The sequence below is a fragment of the Typopeltis vanoorti genome, chromosome 16, assembly GCF_054136105.1.
Source record: "Typopeltis vanoorti isolate ZY-2024b chromosome 16, IOZ_Tvanoo_1.0, whole genome shotgun sequence".
NCBI lineage: Eukaryota > Metazoa > Arthropoda > Arachnida > Uropygi > Thelyphonidae > Typopeltis > Typopeltis vanoorti.
The window spans coordinates 16,249,683-16,269,956 of NC_143564.1; the positions used below are offsets into that span (position 1 = coordinate 16,249,683).

Genomic DNA, 20,274 nt, shown 5'->3' on the forward strand with positions numbered 1-20,274 from the left:
AATTTTTGATTTTAATAGCACAGACTGCACATATTTAGTTTATCATGAAGATTTTGTGACATTAATTGAAAACTAACATAACATTTGAAATGTAAACATTATTTTGCATTTTAATTTTTGTAATTTCTTAATCTTCTAGTTCTTTCCTATATGTTTCCAATTACTGTATGCATTTGTACTTTTTCGTGTCGTTCTTTATGTTTGATTGCTGCCAATTCTTTATGTCTTATTGTCAATTTCCACAATTCCCTCTGCTGACTAATTGACATCATTGCTAAGAAATTTGATTTGGTACTGTGAAAGTTTTGAGCTTTTGCTCTTTGTACTAATGAGCTCAAAGCAACACTGGCATCGGGTCAATGGGAGTTTTTGGTAGCTTGTTATAGTGCATCTACTATACTGAAGTCCAAAATAACAGTCTAATTTAATAAATTATATAGAAAATTAGTAATAACATAATCAAGTAGTTCTATCACAGTATCCTATACACTACATGGTGATCAGAAATTTGATGATGACCTCTTTGACACACATAAAAAGGGATGAATAGTAGTTGTCTGTTGCATAATGAACTTGACAACTTAAGGAAAATCATCAGTCCAAGTTGGATGGTCAGGTAACAATTTTATTTTTAGAACATAGTTAAGTGATAGCTACTCCTAATGAAGAGGGATCTCAAGAGCAGAGTTTTTGCTGTATACAAATTGCAACATATCTTCTCCTATGAGTTCTGAAATGGTGTAAGTAAAAGAAAAAAATTGGGATAAGACGAAATTTTGTAAGGAATTTTACATAGCAAATTAAAACAAAATCCACACCTGGCCATTTTCTCTCTTCCATATTGATGAAGTTAGATCCAATTCAAATTTTTTTATATTTTTTTATAATGATATGCAAAAAAGTAGATATTAAAAAACATTTTTTCAAAACTAAAAATGGAATTACACCAAACAATACAGAATATTAATTACTTTTACTTCTTCTTCCATTTCAGACAGTTTCCTTTCTAGTGCTCTACGTTCCTGAGGGAGAGAGGGGGGAAAAAATCATGAATTTATGGAATATATTTTGTTAAATGCAGTCAAACTAACTCTACAGTAAACACCATTACATCAAACTTTGTATAACAAACTATCAAAAAGTCCCAGCATAAGCTCCATTTATCCATCAATGTTCTTACATTAGAAACTCACTGTAAAAAACTATTCCTTTGATCTACACGTGTTTGCTACAGATGTCACGACCCTTTAGAGGGGCCACATTGCTCAGAGTTGAAAGTGAAATTGGAAGGAATGCAGTTTTCATCCTGATTAAAGAGATTTTATTCCTTTAGTGAGATTGTGATTATTGGCATTAGTGTATGACGTGTTTCATAACATAAAAGAGTTAAATTAACATCATTTTGTAACATACACATAGTTTATGTGTGTATGTTTATTTTAATGAAACTAGATTATTTAATTTTCTTACATATGTATAATTTTTCATAACAGCAGTGAATGCATAACTTGACTAAGTTAGCACAATGTCCATTTATATATTCTGATAATTCACACTATACACATAACATGCACTCCAACAATAAGCACTTTCCTTCTAACTATTATGCTATCTCTACAAGGCCTTCAGAACTAAAGATAGGATTGTATTGCCTTAAATGAACTGAGGCAATACACACACACAACAAATGGGGAGTTTAAATTCTTCCATAAGCTGACTTCTTAAAAGTTAAATGAATTGTCCTTTATGCATGTTATCTTCTTATACACAATATAAAGACAAGTATCACTGAAGATTTGCATAACTCTGAACTGTACAAAATTATACTAATACATTAGAAGAGTCAATTTTCTTACCTCTAAATATTTCATTACCTGTCAATTAGTAGCAATGGCTTTCAAGACTTTCACTTCATACCTCTTTCTGTACTGCTGACTTCTTCCACCATGCTTTATTGCTTCTTATTTTCTAGAGCATTCTCCTCATGCTACTTTCTAGCCTTCTTCCTCCTTTTTCTTTTTTTAGTTAGAGGGTTCTGATATTGCCTTGTAGAGGTAAAATACCATAATAATAGATAGAAGTGTTCATTGTGCTTATCAATATTGGTAGAACCTCAGTCATACTTAACAGAATTTCAGGGCTGGCTGTGTTCTAACAATAGCAAATTTTGAATATATTATTGCATAAATTTAAAAATTGGGAAAAATGCAACCAAAATGTGTGATTAAAGCATATCATTAGGTTCAGTTAAGTTTGTGGAAACATGTAGGTCTATAATTTTATTTAAAATAATACTACAAACTGCCAAACTCAAATCAGAAATAATGGATCCTTCAGGATTTGCAGAACAGCATTTTTTAAATGAAAAATAATTTAGCACAATTTAACACTACTTATTCTCATACTGAAAGTTATTTGGTCCTTTTCATTAAAATTGAAACATACTATTTGATTTTTAAGACCATGGATTCAATAAACATTTATACAAATTGTCTACTAGTTTCGCTAGCTGTAACTGTCTAGAAAGGTTATGCTAGTATTAAATGCAAAAAACAAAAGAATGAAGTAACGGTTTAAAAACAGTTAGACAAAATGGAGAGCACGCGTGACATCACACGCATAAGGCGTGAAGACTTAGTTATTGTTATTAAGTCGCATTTTATAATTTTTCATGTAATTTAGTTCCGTTAAAACTTAATGAATTTAACAAATATTTCCACATGTCTTTTAATATTTTGAGACAGTTGAAGATGTCCTCCCGCGATGAGTCTTCGGACTCCTTGGAGGTATCAGGAATAATAATAATAATAATAATAATAATAATAATATTATTCCTTGGTTTCTATTGAGATTATTTAGGACTACTGCAGCTTCTTTAAAGATTCTACATCTAAAATCCTCTTCGATATATGGCATAGAACTGTTATCCCAATCTATTGAATGGTTTGAAGTTGAGAAATGATGTGCTAACCCTGAGGTGTCTGTTCTATTATGATTGACATCTTCGACATGTTTATTCTTTCGAATTTCTAGGTTTCTTGAAGTTTGGCCTATGTAGGTAAGTCCATTTTGCTATTTATAACGTACTTGCTGAGCTTTCCCTTATATCAAAAACTCTATCACAAAATGGTTATCCTCAAAATATGATCAACAAAATTCTCTATAAAAACAACCTGCAGCGACAACCTCGGACGACCCAGTACATGTCATCCATCGTCATACCCTATGCTGGATCAGTCTCCACCAAAATAGCAAGAATCATGAGACCTTTTAACGTCAGAGTTGTTTTTAAACCTACCACAACTACAAGACAGTTATTAAGATCCCCTAAGGATAGCGTCGTGTTCTACAAATACGCAGGTGTTTATAACATACCATGTACATGTGGACTTATCTACATAGGCCAAACTTCAAGAAGTCTAGAAATTCGAAAGAAGGAACATGTCGGAGATGTCAATCATAATAGAACAGACATCTCAGGGTTAGCACATCATTTCTCAACTTCAAACCATTCAATAGATTGGGATAACAGTTCCATGCCATATATCGAAGAGGATTTTAGATGTAGAAGCTTTAAAGAAGCTGCAGTAGTCCTATGAATAGGAAATAATCTCAATAGAAACCAAGGAATAATATTAAAAGACGTGGAAAAATCTGTTAAATTCATTAAGTTTAACAGAACTAAATTACACAAAAAATTATAAAATGCGACTTAATAACAATAAGTCTTCACGCCTTATGTGTGTGATGTCACGCGTGCTCTCCATTTTGTCTAACTGTTACTTCATTCTTTTGTTTTTTGTATTTAATACTAGCATAACCTTTCTCATCTTGACAAAGCTAGACAGTTACAGTTAGTGAAACTAGTAGACGATTTGTATAAATGTTTATAAATCCATGGGCTGAAAAATCAAATAGTATGTTTCAATTACCTATTCTCAGTAATAAGTAATACTTTCATCACTGTTTACTGGGACTTCACAGTTTTTAAGGTCCTTGTAAAACTGGCATATCCGGCGCTCAAACTATTGCAAGAAACTAAGGCAAGTAATGTGAAGTCATACCACCTTTCTCACGAGTTACTACAGTCCTGAAAATACTTCAGGTGCAAACTTTGCTTGCTTACACTTGTATAAAGGATTAAACTAAGTATATAATTTCTTGGTATCTTTAATTTATTGCAAGAAACAGTCATCAAAAGGTTCCAACTAATCTTATAGTGGCACAGAGGGCAGAGCAGTGATGGTACCATTTTCAGTTAAAAGCAAATTCGCTCAAATTTCTATAGTAATTTTTGACACAAAGGTACAAAATTAAGAGAAATATAATCCAAATAAAATAAAGAAGCAAGAAAATGATCCAATTCAATCACAAAAAAGGTATATTTTGCAAGTGCATTTGTGAATGGTAATGTCATTTGCCATAGCAATTGAATCTATATCTATTTTTTAGATATTGGTCAAGTGTAGGTGAATAACTATTTTAATTACCAACTAGTTTCACCGGCTTATGCTGTCGGCTTTATCAGGGTACAATCAGGAGAGCAAAGAAAACGAAAATTACAAGCTAAACGTTAACTGACAATTCTATTTCAATAACAAAATAGTACGCGTGAAACAATATCAGAATTCCGGAACACAAGGAATACATCCGTTTTCAAAAGTGCAGCCATTCTGGTCTTGCAGACCATGCTCTGTATACTCACCACAGAATATGGTGGAAGAAAGCTACAGTAATACACCGTAGCAAATACAAATTCGAAAGACTATTTATGGAATCAGCCTCAGCCCTAAGAAACTCTCCAAACCTCAACAGGTTTGGTTGTATGAGACTGCCCCAAATTTGGGAGGCTGACATCAGCAGACCTTCAGCCCAATGGCCAAGAACACCTACTTAGCCCACTAGGGGGCACCATCAGGACTTTTAGGAGAACAATAGCTTCATCACTTTATTCTCGGTTACTGTGCTTACAAAAAAGGTACGTCACATACCTTTTTTGTAAGTTCCTTTTGAAGATGGAAACGTGACGTTGCCGAAATATTTATTAAAGTGTAATTTAATTTATATTCATATCTATGTTGTCAATTCCTTAAGTGATTTAGTAGATAGTTAATGAGAGGAATAGCCTACTCTATTCAAAGCTGGAATCACACTTTTTCTGTGAAGTGTTACCTGCACCTAACTTAACTAGCCATAGCGATCTCAGCAGGAAAATGTGAAAACTAGCTCTTGTTTATTTCTAGAATAGAAAATTCTGATGCAATAACAGCGACTATTACATTATACAGAAACCAAGAGAATGCAATAAAAGAAAATATCTAATGATAAACCCATGAAATTGACTATTTAACTACTAAAAACTATAATTATGTAAGGTGATGTGGTTTCTATGAACATCAGTGAATATTACAAAAATATCCTTTAACACTGACTATGGATAAAATGAAGGGAGAAATGGAGTACCAATGATAAAATTTTTTGCATCAAAGTGATAACATAAAAGTTATCACTTTGGTGCAAAACCACGAATTAATAGACAGAGTGCGGTGATAAGAGAGCAAAAATCACATGTGATTTTGGATTAAATGAGGCCACAAAGCCAACTATTTTGAAACAAGCTGATGTACAGAGTAAAATAGGGACAAGTTGCATCGACTTTAAACTTTAAAACAACTTACTGATGTTGACTCTAATTGTGATCACACAAAGCAAATCTGCTAAAAACACTATGAGTTGCCACAGGATGTCCACAAAGAAAAAGAAGTGAGTACAAAGAGCCTTGTTCAAATATTTCTAATAATTTTTTAAAAATAAATTTTATTATTTTTAAATCTTTAAAAACAGTTTATTATTCTTTATAATGATGGCAGTAAAAGTGGCAAAAAAAAAAGAAAAGATATTTTAAAAAACTTAGTATAGATTTTGAAGTCCATGGATAAGTTACAAATTGGAATATGTAAGTTTTTATGGTTTACAGTTCTGTAGACAGCTTCTTGTATTGATACCATGTGTTTTAAGATAAATAACAAGTTTATCTTTTATGAACATGGAATTTTTTCTTGCAGTCTTTTCATTACGGCTCTTCAAAATATTACAAAGTTCCCTCATAGTATTCATTTTTGTACATTTTATTAAACTTGTTATTTATCTTAAAATATGGTCTCAATACCAGAAGCTGTCTACAAAGTTACAAATTTTTTCATTGCTTATTATATTTGATTAACACAATATTTACTTAGCATGGCATTTTCACAAGAAACATTAACCATATAAAGTGATGAATTCATGTCTAAAGATTACAAGAATGGTCTGAAAAGTTAATGGCCTAACAATGAAAAAATGAATTTATAATTTCAAAATTATATTTATTTTTCAACATAATCTCTCTTAAGACTAATACATTTATTCCAGTGATGCTCAACACAATTATCCCACCCCTGTAGTGGTTCTCAGTAAGATCTGCAAAATACCCCTGTACAGCTGCAATCCCCTCTTGATTCGAAGAAAAACGATGACCAGCAAGGAAGAGTTTTAGTTTTGGGAAGAGATAGAAGTCAGAGGGGAGCCAAATCTGGAGAAAAGGGTGGATGTTGCAACAATTTATAGTGCAGATCTCTTAATTTTCCCATTGTCAAAACACCTTTGTGGGCAGATGCATTGTCCTGATGAAAGATGATTTCTTCTTTCTGCAAACTGGATCTTTTCTCACGAATTTTTTTTTCTTCTGGTCTGGTTAAAAGATTGGAATAATGTTCCTCAGTTATTGTTTTACCCTTTTCAAGACAATTAATAAACAAAATGCCTTTAGCATCCCAAAACACTAATGGGGTGCTTAAGGGTCAAAGCTGTATAACTGAGAGGAGACCTCCACATAGCCTTTAAAGGAATGCAGAGAACTGCCCAGGGCTTCTGACCTAATGTCCAATCCTCACCTTCTCATGGTGCACCCTATTGAGTATCTACTTTGATACTGAACAAACGAGGATGGGCTGGCATTTTGGGATTTAGCTGACCAAATTGTATTCTTATTGGTTTAAACCAAAATAAAAAAAAAAAAATGATGGTACAACATGACAAAATTTCATGCTGGCTGGGGCATTGCCCGGTTAAACAAGGCCCCCGTTGTTGTCGCCAGGGAACCAGGGTGAACAGTGAAAAGTCAGCTACTGGAACAAATCTGAAAACAAACCCCAACTCAACAACACCAGAGTTAGAGATCGGTACTATCAAAGTAAGAAGCCTGAATGGCAAAGAAATGGAGCTAGCTGAGGAATTAGATACGTACCAGAACGACATAATAGGGGTGACTGAAACAAAAAAAGACCAAAACTGGTGAGATCTTTCTGAGCAATAAATACAAAATGTTATATTCAGGCAATGACAATCAAGGAAAAGAAGGAGTAGCCATAGTATTCAACACAAAATAAGAGGCTAATCTTCTTGAATGGCAGTCAGTCTCAAGTAGAGTAATGTGGCAAATATGAGAATGGGGAACTGGACAATGAGACTTATTTGTGCCTATGGTCCCACAGCAGGTTCTACTAAGGTAGAAGTGGAGGCAATTTCTGAGGCTTTAGAAAAAGCAACTGACACAATGAAAAAGGAAAAGTTGGTCCTTGTTGGGGATCTAAAGAGCAGAGTAGGAAATGATTGTGAGACATACAAAAATATTTTGGGAAAATTTGGAGAAAAGAGCAAAGCTAATAATAATGGCAAATATCTGTTGGATTTCTGCTCAGGACATGGACTGGTTATTACTAACACCATGTTCCAACATAAAAATGTGCACAAATTCACATGGAGAGAAGAGGCTAGGAATAAGAAAAGTCTCATTGACTATGCTATTGTTGATAATGATGTTTTCTCCTGGTGCAGGACACCAGAATGTACAGAGGATTTGAAATTGGAAGTGATCACTATTTAGTCTTGAGCAGGATAAAATTGAAATTCATATTGAAAAAAATAACATGTAAGAAAGTTTTAAGCAAATAAAAGTTGAGCAGCTCTCTGATGTGAGCTGTAGACTAAAATACAGAAAGATTATTGAAAAAAAAAATGAAAGAGTTTGAGAACAGGAATCAAACCTTGGAGATTCAGTGGCAAACTCTGAAGAAAACATTGATTGATTCTGCCAGAGAGGCATGTGGTGAGGTTGTCTGCAAGGATAAAAAAATCAGAACTCCCTGGTGGACAAAGGAAGTTAAAGAGGCAGTGAAGGAAAAGAAGAAAGCATATCGAAAGCTCCTGTCAAATAAGTCAACTTGTGCTCTTCGAGAATATAGAGACAAATGCAAGAATGCTAAACACGGTGTAAAACTAGCTAAACCAAAGTCATGGGAGGACTTTGGCAAGAATATAGAAAATAAATATCAAGAAGGTGGCAAAATATTCTGGTGGTTGTTGAAGAAGCTTAGGATTGGAGGAAAGCGTGCTGTAAAAGGAGTTAGAGATGATAAAGGTGACATGAAAACAGGAGAAAAAGATATCCTTGAAGTATGGAGTAATTACTTTGAAAAACTGCTAAATGAAACAAGCAGTGATGACAGCACAGTGGTAAAAAACACTGACCAGGCATGCAGTCAGGAATACATATCCATACTTGAAGTAGAAAAAGCCATCAAAGGCTTGAAATGTGGAAAGGCAGCAGGAGTAGATGATATTAGACAAGAAATGCTGAAATATGGTGGTATAAAAGTCTTACAGTGGCTGCACTGCATAGTTCAAAAAGCCTTGGGCAGAGGGACGAATTCCCGATGAATGGAGTAGAGCTCTCATAGTACCCATATATAAAAAGGGAAATAAAACTGAATGTGAGAATTACAGAGGTATTTCCCTACTGAGTGTTCCTGGCAAGATCTATGCAAGTATACTTGAGAAACGGTTGAGAAGAATTGTGGAAGAAAAGCTTGGTGAAGAACAAGCTGGATTCAGGCCAAATAGAGGCTGTCAGGATCAGATCTTCACTTTACGACAAATAGTTGAGAAAGCATGGGAATATAACAAAGATCTGTATTTAAGTTCTGTCGATTTGGAAAAGGCATATGACAAGGTGCCAAGAGAGAAGCTATTCAATATGCTGCAGTTATATGGTGTTAATGGGGGCATTATATCAAGCAATACTTAGTCTTTATTTGAGTTGTAAGTCAGCAGTTAGAACTGAAGGAAGTACAGGAAGATGGTTTAATGTTAAATCTGGTGTGAGACAAGGATGTACATTATCCCCTCTGTTATTCATTATGAATCACATTATGAAGGAAAGTGGTATTAAACATGATATCAAAATTGGAGATGTTAATGTCAGCTCTTTGCTTTATGCAGATGATGTTGTACTTCTAAATAAATCTGCTACAAGTCTGCAAGATTCTCTGACTAAAATGAATAACTGTTGTAATAGATATGGTATGAAGGTCAGCAATAAAAAGACAATGAAAATAGGCAGAATCATTGAAAATGTTAACTGTGTTGTGAATGGAGAACCTGTGGAACAAGTAAAACATTTCAGCTACTTAGGCACGATTTTTAGTGAAGATGATAAATTAAATATAGAAATAGACAACAGAATCAGCAAAGCAAGTATGGTGGGCAGTCAATTGAATAAATTCATATGGAATAAGAGAGAAATTAGTCGGAACACTAAATTTGCTGTATACAAGACAGTGTTCAAACCAGTTTTAACTTATGGATCTGAGAGCTGGGTCAGAAGTAAAACACTTGACCAAAGACTAGAGACTGCAGATATGAGAGTCCTGAGAAAGATTAGAGGCGTGAACAGATGGCATCAATGGCAACACCATATTAAAAATGAGGATATTACGAAAGAACTTGGCATTGTTAGCATCCAGATTGCATTAGCAGAGCTAATCTCAGGTGGTATGGTCACTTAAATAGAATGGGAGAGAAAAGATTAGCAAAACAAATGTTCTCTGCCAGGTTGGCAGGAAAACGACCCAGAGGAAGACCAAGACATAGGTGGATTGATACGGTACAAAGTGTCTTAGACAATAGAAATATAAGATCCGATAATGTTGGAGTCTTGACAAGTAAGAGGCTGATTTGGAGGAAAATTGTAGATCGGAAGTTAGTAATGATGTAATTTTTTCATGTAGTACTATCATATCGTGTAAACCCCTTGAGGTTACATGGCAGGAATTTGATGATGATGAAACACTGATGGAACCAACTATGTCTTCTTTGGTGCTGAACAACCAGCTTTGACTGCAGTTTGGATTCTGGTGTGTAATGATGAATCCAAGTCTCATCCATAGTAATAAATTGATGCACAAAATCTGTTTATTCTTGTTGAAATGCTCCAAGAACCGTTCAGAGATTTTCATGCGAGTGTGATTTTGATCTGCTGAGAACAAGAATTGCACCCATCTTGTGTAAAGCTTTTCTCTTGCAATTCTTCATGCAAAATATATCCTAAACATTCTTTTGAAATGCCTATAGTCTCAGCAGTTTCGCGCACTTTGACTCGGGGGTCATTCAATACCATATCGTACACGTGATCAATGATTTCTGGTATTGTTACACTTTTTGGACGTCCTTCATGTGGACCATCTTCAAGGCTGGTACAGCCAAGTTTAAACTCAGCAACCCATTTCTTAATTGTAGAAAATGAAGGAGAAGAGTGCCCATAAACTTCGGATAAATGTTTTTGGCATTAAACCTTCTTTTACAAAGAATTTTATAACCGCAAGTTATTCAATTGTATCCATTTCAAGGGATACAGACAACACTTTTGCTTCAGACAGCTGTATAAAACAAACTAGTTGATAGAATGACTTGCAATTTCACATGGATGCTTATGACGGATATACCAACTTAGACAAAAAAATTGTGCTGATAGTGTTGCCATCTATGGGTGAGGCTGAGAACTTTTCAGATCACCCTCGTATCTCACAGGAATTCTACCAGCATGTGTGTGAGGAAAATTATTTAATATGTGATTATTCCTGGGTTTACTTATGGAAGTGAGACATGGGCAATGACTAAAAACAAGTAGACAAGTTGTGAGTGGCTCAAAGAATCATATATAGAAGAATGCTCTCCACATAACAAAACGGGATAGAACTGGTAATTAATTTATGGAATTAACAATGCATATGGAGTATTTAATTAAAGATAACTTTAATGAATCACTTCTATATTTCGGCAATGTCACATTGCCATCTTCAGGAACATAAAGATATGGTACGTGCACTAAGGAACTAACAAAGCAAATGAGGAGGAATGTAAGAAACTAATTTTGTTCCTAAAGTCCTAATGGTGCCCTCTTGCGGGCTAATTTGGTAGTCTTGGCAGTTGGGCTGAAGTTCTCATAATGAAAGTCTCCCAAATTTGGGGCAGTTTCATGCACCCAAATTTGTTGAGGTTAGGAACGTTTTTTAGAGCTGCTGAAGATTCTTTGAATAATCTTTCGTATTTAAACTTGCTGCGATGGATTATTTTTGTTTTCTTCCAACGAATTTTATGGTGGGTATCTAAGGCATGGTCTGCCAACCCAGAGCGGCTGTACTGGTGAAACCGGATGTAGTCTTGGTGTTCTGAAATCCTGATATTTGGCCTGTTGGGCCAAAGTAGGACAATTTGCAGCTGCAAGGGACCTGGTATACACCAGGTAGGCCTAGGGGAAGTGGTTGGTCTTTGGTAGAGCGGATAAGGGATGCCAACTTTTTATATGGTCTGTAACAGGAAGTAAGGTCATATTTTTTTGAGGATATTAGTTATTTTTTCAGACGTGCCCTGGATGTAGGGGATAGTGATAGACTTGGTGTAGTCTTTATTGTGGAGGGGGGTTGTGGTTTACAGGTTTTAGTATTTTTTGGATTTCTTTGGGGTTATAGCCATTGGCTAAGAAAGTGTTGAGGATGTGGTTTAGTTCCATAGTCAGGGCCTTGTCATCTGAGCAGATTAATTTTGCCCTGTTATATAGTGTTTTTATCACCCCATATTGTTGTGAGGGGGGGGGGGGATGCTGGTGAATGTATCTGCCAGTGTGGGTGGGTTTTCTGTAAACAGAGAAAACCAAAGATCCATCAGGCTGGCGGGTGATTAAAGTGTCTAGGAAGGGGAGGGTGTTGTTTTCCTCTTTTTCTAAGGTGAACTGGATTCTGGGATGTTGGTTGTTTAAGTGTGTTAGGAAGGAGTGGAGTGTGTCTGAGCCATGTGGCCAAATAGCAAACACATCATCCACATAACGAAGCCAAATAGTGGGTTTTTGTGGGGCGGAGTTTAAGGCTTTCTCTTCAAATGTCTCCATAAAGAAATTGGCCAAGGGCGGGGAAAGTGGTGAACCCATGGCTGTCCCCTCTATCTGTTTGTAGAACTTTCCTTGCCAAACGAAATAGCCTGAGTTCATTGTGAACTGAAATAGGGCTGAGATATCAGGAGGAAACTTGGCTTGGATGAGCTCAAGGGTTTCTTTGAGTGGGACATTAGTGAATAGGGAGGAGACGTCAAAACTGAACTTATATCAGTGTGTTGGAGTGTGAGGTTTTCTATACTGGCTTTAAAGTGGGCTGAGTTTTTTATGTGTGATGGTGTGTTGCCAGTGTAGTGTGTGAGCGTTTTGGCTAAATGTTTGGCTAATTTATATGTGGGGGAATCAATGCCATCCACTATGGGACGCAATGGCACATTTTGTTTACGTATTTTTGGGAGTCCATATAATCGGAGGGGTCTAGAGTTATAAGGTTTAAGTTTGTTGGTGACTTCCACAGGCCAAGAAGTGACCTTCTTGACTTGCCAAGAAGTGACTTCCACAGGCCAAGAAGGTCACTTCTTGGCCTGTGGAAGTCACTAACAAACTTAAACCTTATAACTCTAGACCCCCCCGATTATATGGACTCCCAAAAATACGTAAACAAAATGTGCCATTGCGTCCCATAGTGGATGGCATTGATTCCCCCACATATAAATTAGCCAAACATTTAGCCAAAACGCTCACACACTACACTGGCAACACACCATCACACATAAAAAACTCAGCCCACTTTAAAGCCAGTATAGAAAACCTCACACTCCAACACACTGACATAAGTTCAGTTTTGACGTCTCCTCCCTATTCACTAATGTCCCACTCAAAGAAACCCTTGAGCTCATCCAAGCCAAGTTTCCTCCTGATATCTCAGCCCTATTTCAGTTCACAATGAACTCAGGCTATTTCGTTTGGCAAGGAAAGTTCTACAAACAGATAGAGGGGACAGCCATGGGTTCACCACTTTCCCCGCCCTTGGCCAATTTCTTTATGGAGACATTTGAAGAGAAAGCCTTAAACTCCGCCCCACAAAAACCCACTATTTGGCTTCGTTATGTGGATGATGTGTTTGCTATTTGGCCACATGGCTCAGACACACTCCACTCCTTCCTAACACACTTAAACAACCAACATCCCAGAATCCAGTTCACCTTAGAAAAAGAGGAAAACAACACCCTCCCCTTCCTAGACACTTTAATCACCCGCCAGCCTGATGGATCTTTGGTTTTCTCTGTTTACAGAAAACCCACCCACACTGGCAGATACATTCACCAGCAATCCCCCCCCCCCTCACAACAATACGGGGTGATAAAAACACTATATAACAGGGCAAAATTAATCTGCTCAGATGACAAGGCCCTGACTATGGAACTAAACCACATCCTCAACACTTTCTTAGCCAATGGCTATAACCCCAAAAAAATCCAAAAAATACTAAAACCTGTAAACCACAACCCCCCTCCACAATAAAGACTACACCAAGTCTATCACTATCCCCTACATCCAGGGCACCTCTGAAAAAATAACTAATATCCTCAAAAAATATGACCTTACTTCCTGTTACAGATCATATAAAAAGTTGGCATCCCTTATCCGCTCTACCAAAGACCAACCACTTCCCCTAGACCTACCTGGTGTATACCAGGTCCCTTGCAGCTGCAAATTGTCCTACTTTGGCCAAACAGGCAGAACAACAAATATCAGGATTTCAGAACACCAAGACTACATCCGGTTTCACCAGTACAGCCGCTCTGGGTTGGCAGACCATGCCTTAGATACCCACCATAAAATTCGTTGGAAGAAAACAAAAATAATCCATCGCAGCAAGTTTAAATACGAAAGATTATTCAAAGAATCTTCAGCAGCTCTAAAAAACGTTCCTAACCTCAACAAATTTGGGTGCGTGAAACTGCCCCAAATTTGGGAGACTTTCATTATGAGAACTTCAGCCCAACTGCCAAGACTACCAAATTAGCCCGCAAGAGGGCACCATTAGGACTTTAGGAACAAAATTAGTTTCTTACATTCTTCCTCATTTGCTTTGTTAGTTCCTTAGTGCACGTACCATATCTTTATGTTCCTGAAGATGGCAATGTGACATTGCCGAAATATAGAAGTGATTCATTAAAGTTATCTTTAATTAAATACTCCATATGCATTGTTAATTCCATAAATTAATTACCAGTTCTATCCCGTTTTGTTATGTGGAGAGCATTCTTCTATATATGATTCTTTGAGCCACTCACAACTTGTCTACTTGTTTTTAGTCATTGCCCATGTCTCACTTCCATAAGTAAACCCAGGAATAATCACATATTAAATGTGATTAATATGTGATTATTCCACTATGGGACTCATTAATTAAATACTCCATATGCGTTGTTAATTCCGTAAATTAATTACCAGTTATGTCTAACCAACGTATAAGTCTTACTACTAGAAAAAGGGATAGAATAAGAAATAATAGAATTACAGAGATGACCAAGTAAAGGATTCTGTGAAATATTGTAAAGCATATAGATGGGTTGGTTTATATATGGATACTATGAGAGCTCTACTCCAATCATTAGGAATTTGTCCCTCTGTCCAGGCCTTCTGAACTATGCAGTGCAGCCACTGCAAGACTTATACCACCATACTGCAGCATTTCTGGTCGAATATCATCTACTCCTGCTGCCTTTCCACATTTCAAGTCTTTGATGGCTTTTTCAACTTCTAGTATGGACATGTTCCTGACTGTATGCCTGTTGAGTGTTTTTTACCACTGTGCTATCACTGCTTGTTTCATTTAGCAATTATTCGAAGTAATTACTCCATACTTCAAGGATATCTTTTTCTACAGTTTTCATGTCACCTTTATCATCTCTAACTCCTTTTACAGTACTCTTTCCTCCATTTCTAAGCTTCTTCAAGAACCTCCAGAATATTTTGCCCCCTTCTTGATATTTATTTTCTATGTTCTTTGCCAAAGTCCTCCCATGACTTTTTTTAGCTAGTTTTATACAGTGTTTAGCTTTCTACATTTGTCTCTGTATTCTCTAAGAGCACATGCTGACTTATTTGCCAGGAACTTTTGATATGCTTTCTTCTTTTACTTCAGTGCCTCTTTAACTTCCTGTTCACCATGGAGTTCTGATTTTTCTATCCCTGCAGACAACCTCACCACATGCCTCATTGGCTGAATCAATCAATGTTTTCTTCAAGGCTTGCCACTGAATCTCCAAGGTTTGGTTCCTGTTCTCAAACTCTTTCATTTTTTCTTCAATAACCTTTGCGTATTTTAGTGTACAGTTCACATCTGAGAGCTGCTCAACTTTTATTCGCTTTAAAACTTTCTAACATGTTATTCTTTTCAATATGAAATTCAATTTTATCCTGCTCAAGACTAAATAGTGATCTCTTCCAATTTCAAATCCTCTGTACACTCTGGTGTCCTGCACCAGGGAGAAAACATCACTATCAACAATAATGGAGTCAATGAGACTCTGTTATTGTTGATAGTGATACTTTTTTTATTCCTTGCCTCTTCTCTCCATGTGAATTTGTGCACATTTTTATGTTGGAACATGGTGTTAGTAATAACCAGTTCATGTCCTGAGCAGAAATCCAACAGGTATTTGCCATTATTATTAGCTTTGCACTTCTTCAAATTTTCCCAATATATTTTTGAATGTCTGACAATCATTTCCTACTCTGCTATTTAGATCCCCAACAAGGACCAACTTTTCCTTTTTCAATGTGTCAGATGCAGTGGCGGCCAGTAAAAATTTTAAGTGGGGGTGCTGCATGTAAAAAAAAAAACTTTTTTTTTCCTAATCAGTAACGAATTTATTAATAAATAAATTTACATATTAAAAAATTGCTTTATTAAAAATATTTTATCCTCACTACGAACAAACACCAATAATAAAAGTTTCATATCAATAGCAATGACAAGCGCAAACGAATATCGCGTTAGATTGCAGTGCATTTGTTTCGTGTAACGATAACTGAAAAACTATAATTCTTTTCATATTTTCAACAGTGACACTCGTCATAATTCAGCCTTGTATCTATAATAAATAAATAATTATATGTTATTTTAACAAAATAAAATAAGATTTACAAACAATAGTTCACCACGAACACGCACTAATAATAAACGTTTCATATCTCACAGAAATAATGCGTGGAAGCATATGATACACTGCCCAAGCGGCAGTGTATCTAATGATGTAACGTGCAATGACAAGCGTAAACGAATAACAGCGTTAGATTGCAGTGCATTTGTTTTGTAATCTAAAGCATTAATCGAACAATTCCAATTATTAACTATTCAATCAATGTCAAAACATTAGCTGTAATCTTTAACATGTTGTATTGCATTTATATAATGTTGTAAGCATTGTTATTATTTATAAACACAAACAAAATGTATTTTTTTAATTTTTTCCTTGGGGGTGCTGTAGTGCTTATGTATGAGCCACCACTGGTCAGATGCTTTCCCTAAATTCTCAAAATATTCATCCACTTCTACCTTAGCAGAACATTCTGTGGGACCATAGGCACAAATAAGTCTCATTGCCCAATTCCCCATTCTCATATTTGCCCACATTACTCTACTTGAGACTCGTATTTTGTGTTGAATACTATGGCTACTCCTTCTTTTCCTTGATTGTCATTGCCTGAATATAACATTTTGTATTTATTGCTCAGAAAGATCTCACCAGTTTTTGTTTTTTTTTGTTTCAGTCACCCCTATTACGTCGATCTGGTACTTATCTAATTCCTCAGCTAGCTCCATTTCTTTGCCATTCAGGCTTCTTACGTTGATAGTACCGATCTTTAACTCTGGTGATGTTGAGTTGGGGTTTGTTTTCAGATTTGTTCCAGTAGCTGACTTTTCACTGTTCACCCTGGTTCCCTGGTGAAAATAACTGGGCCCTTGTTTAACCGGGCGATGCCCCAGTTAAACAAGGGATCATCCTCGTTCGTTCAGTATCCAGGTATATACCCAACAGGGTGCACCTCGGGAAGGTGAGAATTGGACATTCGGTCAGCAGCACTGGTCGGTTCTCCGCATTCCTTTCAAGGCTATGTAGAGGTTTCCTCTCAGTTATACAGCTTTGACCCTTAAGCACCCAGAGCTTCTGAAACTTAGCAGTACATAATGATGAAAACATTCAATAAATGTTTTCATCATTATCACTTCTGATACACACCTACAAGGAGTACTATGCAGTACCATATCATTCAGTTTATCTTATTACAAGTATCCTATCAATAATTTTCCTTCCTAATCAATCAGTTTTTGTCAGATCTTATTTTAGTTTTCCAAAGCACCACTAACTCAATCGATCCACTTAGATCTCATTCTTTTGGGTCTTTCCTCCATTCCTAGCTTAGCATCAAGCACTTGTTTTGCTCATTTTTCCTCTCCCATTCTATTTAAGATTAATTCTGCTCACACAATCTTGCATGCTAATAATGTTTCTTCACTTTTAACATGATTCTGACATTGATGTCATCTGCTGAATTGCCTGATTTTCCTCCAATGTTTTTTCAACTTGTTTCAGATCCAACTTCAATTTTCAACTCCATAAGTTGAAACTGGTTTAGATCTGGAACTCATACCCTTCAGAGGAAGGCCACAACTAGTAACTAGTATATTTCTAACTGAACTGAATAACACCACCACTACTATGCATCCTGAAATCTAAAAGTAGTCAAAAATCATGTTTAGATCAAAACAACTGGTTTCCTTTTTTGATGCAACTCTGAAAACATTAATAATGCTTTTAAAGTTACTTCAGACAAGAAGAGAGCTCTTTAGAGCTGTACACATACAGCTTTAAAGGGCTCTCTCTTTTTTTTTTTAGTTTTCAGAATCTCTCTTTTAAAGCAGTACTTTCTTTTTGAAGGTACAGCTTTAAAAGAGGGATTCTGGAGACGCTGTTAGATAGTACAGGAATAACTCGATTATCGCGGTTTATAATTTGATACCAAAATTCCAATTATTGGGCTGCAAATTCGAATTATCATGGCCACGAGATGTAGCCCACTACATATGCAACCAGTTCGAGGTGCCACTCTCCAGGTATCGCTCTCTTGTAGCGCTTCGTTTTTCTCCAACAGCGCCTTCTCACCACTTACCAGTAACTATCCGCCCTTGCCTGAAGTACATGTGGATATTTATTTCTCTTGTTATTTACCCTTACAATGAATGCTAAAAGAAACAAGGATGATTTCAAGTCTATGGCTATCAAGAAGAAACGTAGAGTGATCAGCTTAGAAGATGTTGAATATGATAAATAAGTATGAAGAAGGCATAACCAAAGCCAAAATTGCAAGCCATTAGGAAAAAGAAAACCAGGACGTCCTCTTAAACGATAACTTCTAAGGCTGGAACAGGCCATGCTAGGTAATCCTAAATCCTTGATGCGCATGATGATGATGATGATGATGATGAAAATTGCAAGAGAGTACGGTCTAAATGAATCAACTCTTCGCCATATTTTAGACCACGTTGCAAACTCTAGGGCTTCGATCTAGGATGAAAAGAAATTGAAAAAGGTGATGTTCAGGACCTGCTTCAGTCACATGATAAGGAGCTGGATGATGAAGACCTAATTAACCTCGAGAGAGAACGTGTTTACGATGCTCAAATCAATGATAATGATGAACAAATTGACTTGGCACCGAAGAAATTTACCCTCAAAGAAATGGATGAAATGTTTAGAATTGCTGAAAATTTTAAAGAAAAAAAATCTTGAACGGCGATCCTAATCTTGAACGATCACTGAAAGTTCGTCAGGAAATTGAAAATTCCATCCGTTGCTACCGAATGTTATACGAAGAAAAAAAGAAAGAAAAAATTCCAGCAGACAACTCTACACCAATTTTTATTCAAGAAAGAATAATTGTACGTACTGTATGTACTTATATATAAATAAAGATTAAATAATAATCTTGTTTTTCTTAATGAACCTTCATTTTTTACTTAATACGTTTAACATATTTCTTTTTTACTTGATATATAAAATTTAATTAATAGATTTCAAAAATCCTTGGCATTGATCACCCATTTTACACGCAGTATTTATCCCGATTATCACGGATTCGATTATTGCGGTATTTTTCCTGGCAACTATAACCGCGATAATCGAGGTATTCCTGTATATTGAACTGAACCTAATGATAGTGTTTTAGGAGGCTAATAATCTTAGTAACTTTATTCAGCAAGCTGTAATTGGAGGGAGTCCAATAGTTGAGAGACACTGCTGAAGCCACAATTTATAAAGGAATTTGTGTTTTATGGATTAGTAAAAAATATGTTGCTGTTCCTGTCATTCCAAATTTCAACAACATGTAAAATAAAGGAAAGAGAAATATATTATGTGTAGAGAGGCAAACCTCCCAAAACTTGTGAGATTTACTTCACAAATATATGTAGGTACTCTTTCAAGCCCTTCACACCTCTAAAATATGAAGGTTGTAGGTAGTTTCTTGGTGGGCAATGAAGTATATTTATCACATCAATACATTAACAATTCCATGCCACAGAGGAAAGGGAGATGAAAGCTCCTTTCCATTGTGCCATGGAATTGTTAACATTTTGAGGTGGTTGGAGAGAAGATACATCATCTAGTTGGCCAACAAGGCTGGAATTATACACTCTAACTCTTTTGATGTCAGTTTCCAACTTAATATCTCTATTTTTTTTTTACTTTCTTTGGCTAAAAAACTCTCTGCATCTCCATTCGATAAAATTAATTTCCTATCTCTATCCCTAATGTTACAAATTATGAGGGTGGTCTGAAAAGTTCTCAGCCTCGACCATAAAAGGCAACACTATCGGCATGATTTTTTTTTTTTTATCTTTCTAAGTTGGTACATCTGTCATAAGCATCCATATGAAATTGCAAGTCATTATATCAAGTAGTTTGTTTTATACAGCTGTCTGAAGCAAAAGTATTGTCTGCATCCCATGGATAAAATTGAGTATCATGTGGTTATAAAATTCTTTGTAAAAGAAG

General features: G+C 35.9%; 1 protein-coding gene across 2 annotated transcripts in view; it reads right to left on the reverse strand.

The window, feature by feature from the left end:
* Positions 1-20,274, reverse strand: part of LOC150097869 (uncharacterized) — a 622,248-nt gene that overhangs the window by 90,785 nt on the left and 511,189 nt on the right. For both annotated transcript variants that reach the window (XM_090405962.1, XM_090405961.1), the window contains exon 19: positions 972-1,022. In XM_090405962.1, the coding sequence (XP_090262088.1) occupies positions 972-1,022 (51 nt within the window). The remainder of the gene's footprint in view (positions 1-971; positions 1,023-20,274) is intronic.